Genomic DNA, 12,361 nt, shown 5'->3' with positions numbered 1-12,361 from the left:
AGCCGGCTGTTGAGTCGGGTATAACGTAAACCCGGCATGCATCATCCATTCATCCCCAACATGGTGAAGCTGAGAGCCCGAGATGCACCGACTATGCACGCACGCCAATAAGTGGATTAATCGGTGCCCAATGGTGATAGTATATTTACTAAGATCTCGATGAGCCAGTCAGACACGATTGTACGAGTATCTGATCATGATTACTGATATTCTCGGTCCCGCGTAATTCCCACTTCCGTTCGCATCTGACATTTGCAGGATGTCAGAAATGCCACCATCGATGACTGAGCTACACATACTGAATCTCGGTGACCTTGGCAACAAACCCCTCCGATTTTGTAAGGAAAATCAAGAGAACGTTGCGTCCCCCCGTTATTGTTCGGAGGCACTGTTCGCTTGGGGCAACTGTCTCGAACATCTGGCATGCAGCGCTTCGGGTAGGGTACCAGCTTTGGGGCAACACGAGGTTTCGAAAAAAAAAATCCGGAAATAGGGGTCCGACTACGAATGCTTGTACGAGAACAAGCCACATCCGCCACCTTTGAACCACCACTTACGGCATGTTTACCACATGTGCTCGCAGGGAGAGCTTGGAAGCATATCTGACACACCGAGGCAGGGGTTGCACTACCGGGATTAACAGTTTCATCGGTAAACGTCAAAGGAAGGAAACGTGGAAAATCCCTTGACAGGGATGCTGCTTCTTGCGAGAGGGGGAAAAAGATTGTGTAAAATTGTACGTACAACTCGGCTGCTTCCGCAGATGGGTTTTGGCATCACATGCCATGCTGGCGACGCGCGAGATATCTTCATTCATCTACGCCTTTAACATTGTATCAAGACTGGATTCCAGCTCGATGCACAATCAGATTCCACTTCCTCTTGATCATACCTACCTAAGAGAATAGAATTAACCATCACTGCATGTAACCTCCAACTCAAACCCACGATCAACCTCAATCCGGATCTGTGTCATAAGCAAAATATCCCCATATCAATCCAGCATAACCAAGACACCCCCTGCGCCACCCCTATTCTGAAAGGAGAGATTTTGTGCGCACTTTGGGCATATTCACAGTGCTTGGTCGCACAGTGAGACCAGCCAACACAACGTCACAATTTGACACCAACAACACACACAAAAAAACGAAACCTAATACAATAAAAGTGGGAACAAAACATGCCAGTACCTCAGGGAGAACCAACCCATCTCTTGATAGGCTCATGTGCGACCAAGAGGATGGATAGATGCGTGTAAACGCCACCAGTTGAGACTTTATCTGCTATACCCGAGCCACCAAAACGTGTGCAGCTGCCATTCTTCTTCTCGCAGTAGGTCCACACCCTGGGCTTGGGGCCAACCGCAGGGATCACACGATCTCGATGATGTTAGTCCGAAAGGGGGCATATGATTCGACAGCTACTACAGCAAATGTCGTTGGTGATTGCGCCATCGCTGTTACGCCTGCTAGCCCATTGTCGTTATCATTATCCCCTGAGTCTGTCCGGAATTTTTAGATGATATATCCCGTCCGTTTGCCTTCCTGCATCTGAGCTGGCATAAACATAGCAACTGAAAGAAAAATCCCCTAGTCTAGTCTGGACCGCGAAGCCAAGGGCTGTTGGTTCCAACACACCGAGTCAGAGACCGCTATCATTCAAGCAAAGACCTTCTTCTGCCCCCCTCTTCTTGGCTCAAAAGCCAATATTTGATCTTATGCTCGGGCACTTGGCAGCGGCAACTTGTTGATTGTAAGATTTGTGTTGGTTCAACCCTTACCTTACCGCTGGAAAGACAAATTTCATGCAGCACAGCACGGGCGGGCTATTGTAACACCAACTCTCACACATACAAAGCGTGGCTGTGGCCCAACAACTGCCGGAGTTGGGGTTATCTCCTCTGGGTAGGGGTTTTCGTCCGCAGGCCGCACGGGGGTACGCACGCGAAGAATGAACGGTCGGGAGCCGAGTCGGTGTCAAGTTGGGGTGCTGGCATTCTTAAAGACGGCAAATCCGTTTGATGAGGGTATATTATGATGCGCTTGTTGGTCGTTTCGTTTGTCGGTTTACTTGCAACTTGTAACTCACACGGTACGGGGCTGGAATGAAAGCGTAGCACTAACACCATCATCTGTTTGTTTTGCTCCCGTTCTAGAAAGCGATCCCCTCGCACAACAAGATTGAACATTTGCTGTCTGTATGCGTAGTACACGATGCCGAGTCCTTCTGATCTCACAGAAACACAGAGAAAGATACTGGTTGGTGTGATGCGGGCACAGGGGGGGTGTTGAGTTTCACAAGGTCCGAACCCTTTCAATACTGATAATAATGTCGCTTGGCGGGATTGATCGATCCGATCAGGCCAGTGCGATGAGCCGATAGAACTCGGGTGTAGGAGATGGAAGTATAGGTACTCGATGGAGATAGCATGGGCCGAAGAAACTCGGATGATGGCTACAAGATTGGGAAAAGTCCGAGGTTGTACCCTGTATTCTTGGTTTCTAGATGTGCATGTGGGGGGGGGGACATTATCCTTTACTCTAAGGCGTCTGCAGAGGTTTGTGTGTGGACAGGGTGTAACATATCTTCAAGTGAGGTGCCGTCATTGGGTTATCATCCAAAGTCATATAACTGCCGCCTATCCGCATATCTATGGTAGATATGATGATATGGTTCTGGGTGGGTTCTGCATATATCTACCCTATGATGTGTTGTGCGTGCGGGCGGAGTGAGTGGCAGTTTGATGTGATGCATCATCATTATGCTGGGGGTCTTGAGTCATCGTTTTTGATGCACTTCTCCAGCTTGTGCATACTGCCGATGGAAGAGCCTGGGATCCAAAGTATGCCTGCTTAGTTTATTGAGTTTCCTTGCAGACCGCATTCCATTCCCGGCAAGCGTTACTTCTCCCCAAAAAAGGCAGCATCGCGGTCGGGGCGAAGTAATAATCAACTCGCCATGTACCTCCGCACCGAAAAGAAAAAAAAACAAGGTTTCAGCCGATAGACCAAGGCACCAAACGTTCAAACCTACCTGCCTAATCGTAGACGTCGCTCGACTCATAGTAGCCACTGCAGCAAAGTCCGGTAGCTCGGCCCGGAACCGCCGAGCTAGATTATAACACTCCAGTCCCCCGCCATCTACTAATCTGCGGTTCCTCTCATGGTGGCGTTTGTCTACCAACGATCAAAGTACCTTACTACACTACACAAAGTTTTTTTTCTTTTTCTTCTTTCTGGGAGATTCTATTCCATAGTCCAGCCACCCGAAACAGTGCGAAAGCACACCGTCACTTTTTGACATGTGGCTGGCTGGCTGGCTAGAACCCTAACGCAGTGCATTGGTCTTTTCGTATCTGGGACACACCGCATCATATTGATATCAGATTTCCCACCCCAAACCCCAATTTTTTATGACCCTAAAATCCCGCAACTGAACAGAGGACAGCAAAAAAAATATACGATAAGCATTGGCCGGGGAGAGATTGGCCACTATCACATGGACAATTAAACAGCCAATTACAGGAGTGACAGCTCAGCTTGATGCAGCTATAGGTTGAACTGATGACTTGCCAGCCGCGCACCCGCGGATCGAAGAAAACAAGAATGTTTTGAGGTTTACAGTATTCTAGTTGGTCTGTGGAGGGGAAAACGTGACCAATGTGATATGCAAGACGGAGCCATTCATTTGGGGGGGGAGATTTGGAGCGCGCGCGAGTGACTGTTTCTATCTGGTCTGGTCCACATGTTCTCCTCATGCAGGTGGGTAGGTGTTGGAGGCGCCATCATCACGGGGAGTCATGGCGTTGATAATAATAATCTTCTTGTTTCCTGGGCAAAGCGATATCATTTGGATATCTAGAAGATGTCAGCGGTCATGGGAAAGGGAAGGTGAAGATGATGACCTGGCCCAAAGGAGCTGGCCACATAGACCACCCCCGACGGGAACTTTGTTCACGGAATCCTTCGAGACCGGAGGAAGGAGGAGAGACAGGGACAGGGCATGAGGCCATAGTCGGGACGCGCTAGGCCGGACTAGGGCAATGTTGGAGATTCCGTTGGCGTCTTTTTTTTTCTTTTGCGTTCTTGCGACTCGTCCGGAGAGTCCGCCGGCGGCGCCCGACAGGAGGCCGAGACCAGGACCCCTCCTCCTCTCGGATCATATCTTCACGATTGTATCGACAAAAACAAATCAGGGAAGCTGCTATTTCGGGATTCGGATATACCGTAGCATTTCTCGACTCCGTAGTTGGCAGTGGTCTAGTCAGCACCAGCCAAAATCTCTGCTAGCGTCGACTTGGGTAATCAATGCTCCCAAAATCGGCTCTTTGTTTAGCGCTTTTTGTAATCGTGTCATCTTCCTTTTTTTTTCACTGCTAGCCAAGACCTTGGTGTCATCCACACCAACCACCCGCATCCATGTCTACCCAGACTGGCGGCGCTGAACTTGTGGAAGGAATGAGGACCTGGGCTGAGGATTGAAACGTTTGGACGTTGTCTAACTGGATTTGGGGGCCGCGGAGTCAAAGGCATTGGTCTTGGTATTCGATAGATTCTTTTTCCAGCTCTCCAGCCGTTGGGTCATTGCGATCTTGTTCAAATTGATAGCACGCACACAGTGCGGCAATCTCATATCTATCTGGACAAGGTCACCATGTGGCAATATGACCCAAGAAATTATCAAAAGCCCATGTGTACGATCCGTTGTACAGTCTGGGTTACCATCGTGTAGCTAGAGCAGCAGAGCTAGACCCCCCCCAGTTGGATGCCGACAACCGAATGGGGTTTGCTTGGCGATATTTAAAAATCATGAATTGTTTTTCTTGGGTGGTGGGAGTCGCAAGCCAGCCGAAGCCGGGGTCCGAACTGGCGAACATGAACATGGACGATGCATTTTGGCTCGCGATCCTTCTCTTTCCGGAAATTAACACATGCAACCTTGACGGTGAGCTAGGGTGACAAGGACTGGAGGCTTGCACACGTGTCTTGCAGTTCCCATGTTTCGGGTGTTATTCCCGAACTGGGGTTGAAGTGATTGGGAATAGCGTCATCTTTTCCAGAATACGGGACTGGATGGTGTCATATCGTGATTCATGTGTGTATATGTAGTGTTGCGGGTTTGGTTGTAAGCAACTGGCATGATTCTGTTCATTGCTGATATGGGGATCAGTCATGATCGCTCATCTTACTTGGCTCGATGGACATTGGCTGCGTGGTATCGGGATTATAGACACGTACCAGACATACAGATTGTTCAATCCAGTCTGTACCCATCCGGGGCAAACTTTCTACAGCCTGACATGCGAGAATACACCCCTCCACGGGGCACACGACCCCCCTGTGGTAGGGGTCTCTTGCAAGGCGGCCACAATCATCATCAAATGTTCTTCTTATGGCTGGATTGGGATATACGCATTGCCGCAATGATAATGCGATCTCGGTAGGTTTTTTCCACTCGGCGGTGCTGTCGGTGTGTGGCACTGCTTCCAGGTATACATGCCGGCAGCATTAGAGATCAAAAAAAGAATGGGGCAATCTAGTGTCACTTGCTGGAGTCTTGATAGGTCGATTGGGGAGGGATTATGCGAGACCGAGAAATCGGAGAAGGAGAAGGTGTGCGGCGCAGTCTACGTGGCCAAGGGTTTGTTGCAGCATGGCATCACCTCAGGATGTCAGCTTCCGGGCCTAGATAAATGGTGGAGTGTACGGAGTACGCGCTTCCTTTTGTGAACTCTGGTGGGAGGGGTGGGGGGCATCTTACCCTTCCCATATGGAGTAAAGGTGGATGATAACTCGGACTTTTCTCTTTTTCTTATTCCTGCCTGGACGACTTGGTGCTTATGTGGTAATGGGCCCTTTGTTTTGCTCTTGTTTTGCATGTGATGGCATGCTACATTCCTACGCCCGTCTCGATGCTGTTTCTAGTTTCATTCTCGACAATCAATCTCTGCCCTTTGTTGTACCTCGTCCGATGTCGTGTTGTCTTTGGTCAAATCGAAATTTGTGTACAGAGTGATTGCCCCTCGACCATTTTCAGGTAGCACAGGCTGCGCCGCAGCTGTCACAGATAGAGTACACGAGCGGACTCATTCGCACACGCACAGGATGTGTGTTTACGTGCATAGTGGCTTCATAGGTCCCTGTTTCTCACAGAGTGGTTCCACGAGATGTCCACAAGGTTCCAGCCAGAACTCCGTGTAGGTCCAAATCCATCCCAGTCCGAGTTTGGGTCCTGAGTTCAGGTCCTAGCCAAGATGTTAGGAGACGGATGGATTTACATGCCGTGTTACCCACCCGTCCAACCAACCACCCACTTTCATCTGTAACCTGCTGCAGAAGGAACGGGCCTGGCTGTCTTTCTACACTCTGGGCGGTCTTGGTCGTAAAGCACTGCATCAACTATTGAATGTGGAGGTCATAAGTCCGATGCATAGCGACACTGGTATCGGGCACGAGGCAGAGTGCGCCAACAGCTGTCACGGAGAAGAGCCTTGGTCTTGTGCAATGTCCCTGATAGGATATGGTTTATGTGATGATATGCAATGCAACATGACGGAAACACGATATACGCCGGATCGTCGCCCCCTTCTTTGATTGGTTTCTGTTGTGACTGTACTGGCAACTCATCAGCGGCGGCGGCCCGAGAGTACGCCCTCGATATTATACGCAATTATATCAGGGGAGCACAGGTTCTACATCTACCCTACTACAGGGCGCGGGTTGACTGTGGTCCTTTGAGATGAATGCAGACTTCGGCGGCTGAAGGGCAGATCGATTCGGCTCATCTCGTCCGAGTCTGATGCAGTCGGATGATGGTGACTTTAGGGGTTAAAAAGCAAGAAGAAGAAAAAAAGACTGTTTGGAAATTGGCAAGATAAGAGCTAGATGGTGTGATTGCTGACCCTTGTAGTAATAGACGGTGTGACATGCGGAACCCATAACCCGGCTATATGTAGCACATGTGACAGTGTTGGCTGGCATTCATGTTAGCCGTCGGTGTTTAGTGCTGATTCCGATCGTCTAGGCACCCATGGAGTTGTGTACCTAGGCAGCGAGAGGGGTGTCGAATGTCGATCTATTACACCCCTGCAGTTTGATCTAGGGACGGTATGGACGACTCAACAAAAGAGCGCGGAAACAAAGTTAGCACTGTTGACTTCAAGGGCTAAGTGTCACATCAACAACAAAGCAGCTTTTGGTATGATGTGCAGATTCGGAAAGGCAGTATGTATGAGTTATTGTGAGCATGGTGGGTTATTCACGACATCGAGTCCAAAGATGTTAGTATTTGATTGACTGGGGCACGAGGCGACTGCCACAACGTCTCACAGATCCAGCTCAGATGCAGAAAGAGCAAACGTCGTCTACTGCCGTCTCAGCGAGAATGATGCGCTTCAATGATACTTGGCGATGAGATGCTCTTGTCGATGTTGTGGTTACCCCTTTTTACCCCTGAACCAAAGGTCCTCCTCAAAGTTGTGTCAGCCTCGGGGACTTGATTTTGAATCTTTGAAGACGAGAGAACAATGAAGTTTGCCCTCCTTTTGTTCAGACTTGCAACAGTGTTAGTGTTGTGGCTGGCTACCTAAGTAGCATAAAGACACCTGCCGCGTTATGTTTCTTTGTTTACCCTGGGCAGAGAGACTTTGTCAACCCTCGGGGACTTGCGAACCCCCGATTTTTCATTGTGGTGATTCTGACTCTGACCTCAAGAAACAAAACAGCTGGACTCAGACTTCAGGTCATCCTTTGCGTTTTTGAACATACTGTAAGCTTGCTGGTATCTGTTTCCCACCAGTCTCTCCCTCGTGATAGTTCAACAAGTCCAACGAACCTTTTTCAGCATCACACGATGGGTCCTAAAGGAGCAGGAAGAAAAACGACGCCTCTTCCCACGCCAACATGGAATTTCGCCAAGGTTGCCAGCGAGGTCGAAGAGTCGGGCAACACCACGAACTCGCCTCTCAAGTACCACACTGGCGGTATAGATGACGTGAAACACGACTTGCTCGCCCTTAAGAAGGGCGAGGTATACTCACGAGACGAGTTCTACAACCGAGTCAAGGCCTGGTATAAGGCGGAGATCGACCGTGTCCTCTTGCTGGAAGACCACAAGAGGGTATTGTACCAATTGTTGAATCACATCTTGCGAGTAGCGCAGTAATGCTGACGGCCGAACGTGGCACCAGGCGCGCGGAGAAAATCCCGGGACAAGAGTCTATTGCGGTCTCTCAGAACCAGACGGCGTAGACTGTCTGCTACCTCCACGCTCGAGCACAGATAAAGTTCAAGCCCCAACGCGAGTCCAACCCTCCAGGGCAGCAAAGCGCAAAGTAGCTCCTACTACCGCTGCCCCAGCCACCAAGAAGCGAGCCACTGGCCGAAAGAAAAAGGAGGACCAGTTACAGTACTTCCCCTTGGTGGGAGGTGATTACGAACTTGACTCGTACGATCGGTAAGTTGTAACTTGAAAGGCACCTTTGCAACTCTTCACCAGTTTCTACTAACTCTGTGTCATGCAACAGGGAGCGCGCCATCGTCCGCTGTGATGGATTCTTCAAAAACGCCCCCGACAACGACGTATCCATCTTCATCCTCCGCGTCTCGCGCTACATCGCCAGCGAAACCGCCCTGATCCACACGAGCGGCTACATCCGCAGGCGAAAGGCAGGGAATCTCCGCTGCGCCTTGGACTCCGCTCTCAAGAGAAAAAAGTACAAGTTGCCAAAAGAGAGCAAATTTCAATCCGCGGCGGTGGTGCTCCCTCACGAGGACTGGGTTGACGAGGACCAGTGGGGGCCACGTCTCCCACCTTTCCCAAATGCAGGGAAGACCTACCTCGTGGAAGAGTTCTTGGAGGCCAGTAAGTCCACCGCTGGAAGTCCGGTCCCGGAGGCCGAGATGGAGACTAGTCCTACACTGGGGAAGTGGCCGTCTTCTGGTGAGACGCGTGGAGGCAGCTGGAGAAGGAAATCTGTAGACCTTAGGTTGTGGTGTCCGACCGAAGAGGTTGGTCAAGCGAGGGAGAAGAGGGAGAAGGAGCTGAAGAGTAATCCGAAGAGGGCGATATTGGAGAAGCTGGAGAGGGATTGCACGGTGGGTGTAGGTGGGTTGAAATTTGCGATTGATTTGTGTGAGTCTGAGATGGGGAGTGAGGATGGGGCGAGGTTTGTGATGTTGTAGTGTTTCGTCATCAATCTTCTTGGGTGTATCATTGTTGGTTCTGTAACTTGTGTATACTATTAAAAAGGACCAAAAAAAAAAAACAGTACAAGTTGTGCTTCAAACTATCCCACCTTACCCCTTGTTACCATCCCTCCTACCTATTTCCCCAACAACCAACCCCCCCTTTAAACCCTCCCAGGCCCAAGCCTCAACCCAATAGGCCCCAACCCCAAATCAATGCTAATCCCCCCAGCCCTATCCCCCGGCCGTCCAATATCCCTAAGGATGCTGCTCAACCTCACCCGTCCACTAGTATAATCATTAACAACCTTGTCAATCGTCCCCGTAACCCTCAACACCTCCCTCCAAGTCCCCGCCTCGAGACCACCATCAATGCGTTCATCAATCGTCTTGGCCAACTACCCCCACAGCGTCAGCAAATATCCAAACACCCCCAACTGTCCCTCAAGAAGCTACTACTCACATCATAAACCGCATCCCCCCACCTCTCCAACCCCCGTCCCACCTTGCTCCCAACGTTAGAGAACAACCGTCCAAGTCTACTCTCATCGCCAATACGCTCACTCAGCTCCTTGGCCCGGTCAAACAGATCGCTGATAGCCTTGTCAATATTGCGGGCGTCACGGCCGGTGTACTTTGGCTCGCGGCCGCGGCGGTCCTCGTCGATGATGGAGTTGCGGTCCGAGGTGGCGGTGGAGGCGAGGTCTTCGAGGCCGTCGACTACGGTTGCGAAGGGGCCGCGTTCGTTGTCTTTGAGGGAGGTTAGTAAGGGCTAAGGGAAAGGGGAAAAGACTGGGTAACATACCCCTGAACTGAACGGCGGCGCGAGTGGAGAGGTCACGGGCAGCCGGGATGAGGTCCCGGGTGGAGCGGGTGAGGAGCTCGAGGTTGCGGATGACTTCTGAGGCCGGGAGGCGGGCTGCTTCGGCCGGGGCGGCGACGGCGGCGAGGCAAGGGGTTGTGGAGAGCCCAAGGGCTAGGAGGGAGAGGAGTTGCATTTTGGGCAGGACAGTACGGTGAAGAGAGAGAGTGGTGTACGGGTGAGAAGGTGAGAGGAAGGGAATGATCGACGAGAGGGTGGATTTATACCATTGTAAAAGGGACTTCGTTGTTTTGAAGAAAGAGGGTTGACATGATTGGAACGGAGAATAAAATGATCATGTCTTAGGTTTTCGTCTGGTTGTAGAGACGGTGGAATTTGGTTCCTGGGTTGAACGGACAAAGGCTGGAATGTGGACGGCACATGGCGGTAAGATTCACGATCACGGCCGCGATCGACGGGAGGAAAGTTCCGAGACTAGCATGAGGGAGAGGTAAAAATAGAGGTTCCTAGAGTGCCTGTTTCTTCTAACTATCTGTAAATGCAGACATAATATGGAGGGCCAGTTACAGCCCGGATAGTCGCAGGGCCGTCTACACAATGACCCAAATGCCTCCTAAATCACATAATGCCCAGCTGTTGCCCTCTAAAGACTCGAGTCTCATAGACACCAAGAAGACCTTGGTTTCCCTTGGCTCCCTCCCAATCCACCCTCCTCCGAATTCCATCTGACAACCAGAATAAGCCTGGACTTGTCAGGACTCCGTCTGCCCGGAGCACAACTCCCTATCCACTCAGAAACTTCCCCATGGAATGTCCAGAATACCCCTTTAGAGAGGTAATCACCGCCTCCCACCCACAGTCCCAGCTCTCATCGGCGCCGGCCCCGCCCCCCTCACATCCTTCCCGCTCGGCGTCAAAAGCATCGCAATCCCCAAAGGAATCGGCAAAAAGAACGGCAAAGGGTTATACGGACTAGCCATCATAGTAACCGCATAAGTCTGGTTAATCTGCGTCTTTGTCGCCTGGTCCACCTGCTGGGTTATCGGCGGTCTGCCCCCTACACCTCCTCCACCGCCATCCCTCCGCCCATGATTTTGTTGCTGTGCTGAAGGACGAAGATTGTGCCGTTGTGGTTGGGGCTGGTAGGTTGGTCCAGAGGGGCGACGGGTATGGGTTGGTGCCGAGGGTCTCCGTGGGGGGGTGTTACTGGACTGCTGTTGTTGAGAAGCGGAAGGGCGCCGGTTGTGCCCGTCTGGTGCTGAAGGGCGCCGGCTGGAGGCGAATTGGCCGATCGACTCCCCTCCTAGAGAGGGACGTCGCCTATGGCCTGTGGTGGTTTCTGTGGCGTTAGAGGGCCTTCGGTTGAGGGATTGGGCTGTTTGGAGGGGTCGGGGGGCTGCGGAAGAGCGGAGGTCGGTTCGCTCTTTTAGGTTGGAGGAGTACGGTGTTGAGCGGGAGCCGGCGGAGGATGGGATGGGTGAGAGGGGTGCTCTGGGGTCGATGCGTTCCCTGGCTGATGACGAGTAGGGGGTTGACCTTGACGTCTGTTCCTGTTGAGGTTGAGATGACTGGGTTCCAGCTGTGGTGTTTGAGCGCTTGAGGTCTAATGGCTGGGGCGCAAGCTTGCTCCTGGGGACTCTGGGGAAGGCAGAGCTCCCTGGACGGGGATTAGTAGAGTTTGATCTGCGCGGGATTGTAGACATGTTCACGGCAATGGAAGATTTAATGTGGAAATTGAGCGATGTGAGTTCAAACCTGAAAAGACGGAAATAGTAGATAGTTGCTGTTATTTATGATTGGGGGCTTCAGGATGAGCTTGATGGCTCACTGGGCGATGGCAATGTGGCAGAAGCATATCGTTCGATGGGAGCTTGAAGCGATTCAGGGGCAGTTTCAACACCCCTGGAAGCACGAGCAAACGTACGATGCAAGAACTCCTGTGCCTGGAAATGACACTCACCAGCAGTGACCGTGGTGATTCTGGTTGTTTCTTTAAACCAGATTTGAAGGAACCGCCATTTTGGAATAGCTTCTATAGCTGCACTGAATCTATTTACTCGTCAGCGTCTCTTCTGGTGCCATTTGAAGTTTTGGGCGGCCTTGACCACCTCGAAAATCAGATGGATCTGTGACATGGCCATGGATCCGACACGGCGCTCGGCCTTCCTGACTTGGGTCCAATGACAGTTCGTGTGCCGCGGCATGAACGGCCATCAGTTTAACATTCCGACCCCGAAAGGTGCCGGAACCATGACGAATGGAAACCGGTGGCGACCGAATCGGAACGGACGACCCACCCCCGGCGGTTTGCGGCATTGTGGACCTCCCGCACGTACCACAGCGTCGTGGGGGG

The 12,361-nt window shown here is 51.4% G+C and overlaps 3 protein-coding genes across 3 annotated transcripts; 1 reads left to right on the top strand and 2 right to left on the bottom strand.

Moving 5' to 3' along the window:
- Positions 1 to 7,660: 7,660 nt before the first annotated feature.
- On the top strand, positions 7,661 to 9,154 carry QC762_403513 (uncharacterized protein; the record flags this gene model as incomplete). The annotated part of the gene is made up of 5 exons (XM_062889804.1): positions 7,661 to 7,767; positions 7,843 to 8,118; positions 8,189 to 8,454; positions 8,525 to 9,101; positions 9,152 to 9,154. Exons 2-5 carry the CDS (start codon positions 7,852 to 7,854, stop codon positions 9,152 to 9,154), a joined length of 1,113 nt encoding a protein of 370 aa, XP_062743444.1. The 5' UTR covers positions 7,661 to 7,767; positions 7,843 to 7,851.
- Positions 9,155 to 9,349: 195 nt separating this feature from the next.
- On the bottom strand, positions 9,350 to 10,354 carry QC762_403514 (uncharacterized protein; the record flags this gene model as incomplete). Its single annotated transcript, XM_062889805.1, has 3 exons — positions 9,991 to 10,354; positions 9,649 to 9,935; positions 9,350 to 9,583 (listed from the first exon to the last, which is right to left on the bottom strand). Exons 1-3 carry the CDS (start codon positions 10,181 to 10,183, stop codon positions 9,350 to 9,352), a joined length of 714 nt encoding a protein of 237 aa, XP_062743443.1. The 5' UTR covers positions 10,184 to 10,354.
- A 493-nt stretch (positions 10,355 to 10,847) lies between these two features.
- On the bottom strand, positions 10,848 to 11,711 carry QC762_403516 (uncharacterized protein; the record flags this gene model as incomplete). Its single annotated transcript, XM_062889806.1, has 1 exon — positions 10,848 to 11,711. The coding sequence occupies one exon, from the start codon at positions 11,709 to 11,711 to the stop codon at positions 10,848 to 10,850; it is 864 nt and encodes a 287-aa protein (XP_062743442.1).
- Between the last annotated feature and the right edge of the window lie 650 nt (positions 11,712 to 12,361).

The sequence above is a fragment of the Podospora pseudocomata genome, chromosome 4, assembly GCF_035222375.1.
Source record: "Podospora pseudocomata strain CBS 415.72m chromosome 4, whole genome shotgun sequence".
NCBI classification, from domain to species: domain Eukaryota; kingdom Fungi; phylum Ascomycota; class Sordariomycetes; order Sordariales; family Podosporaceae; genus Podospora; species Podospora pseudocomata.
This window is presented reverse-complemented; position numbering and strand designations above follow the sequence as displayed.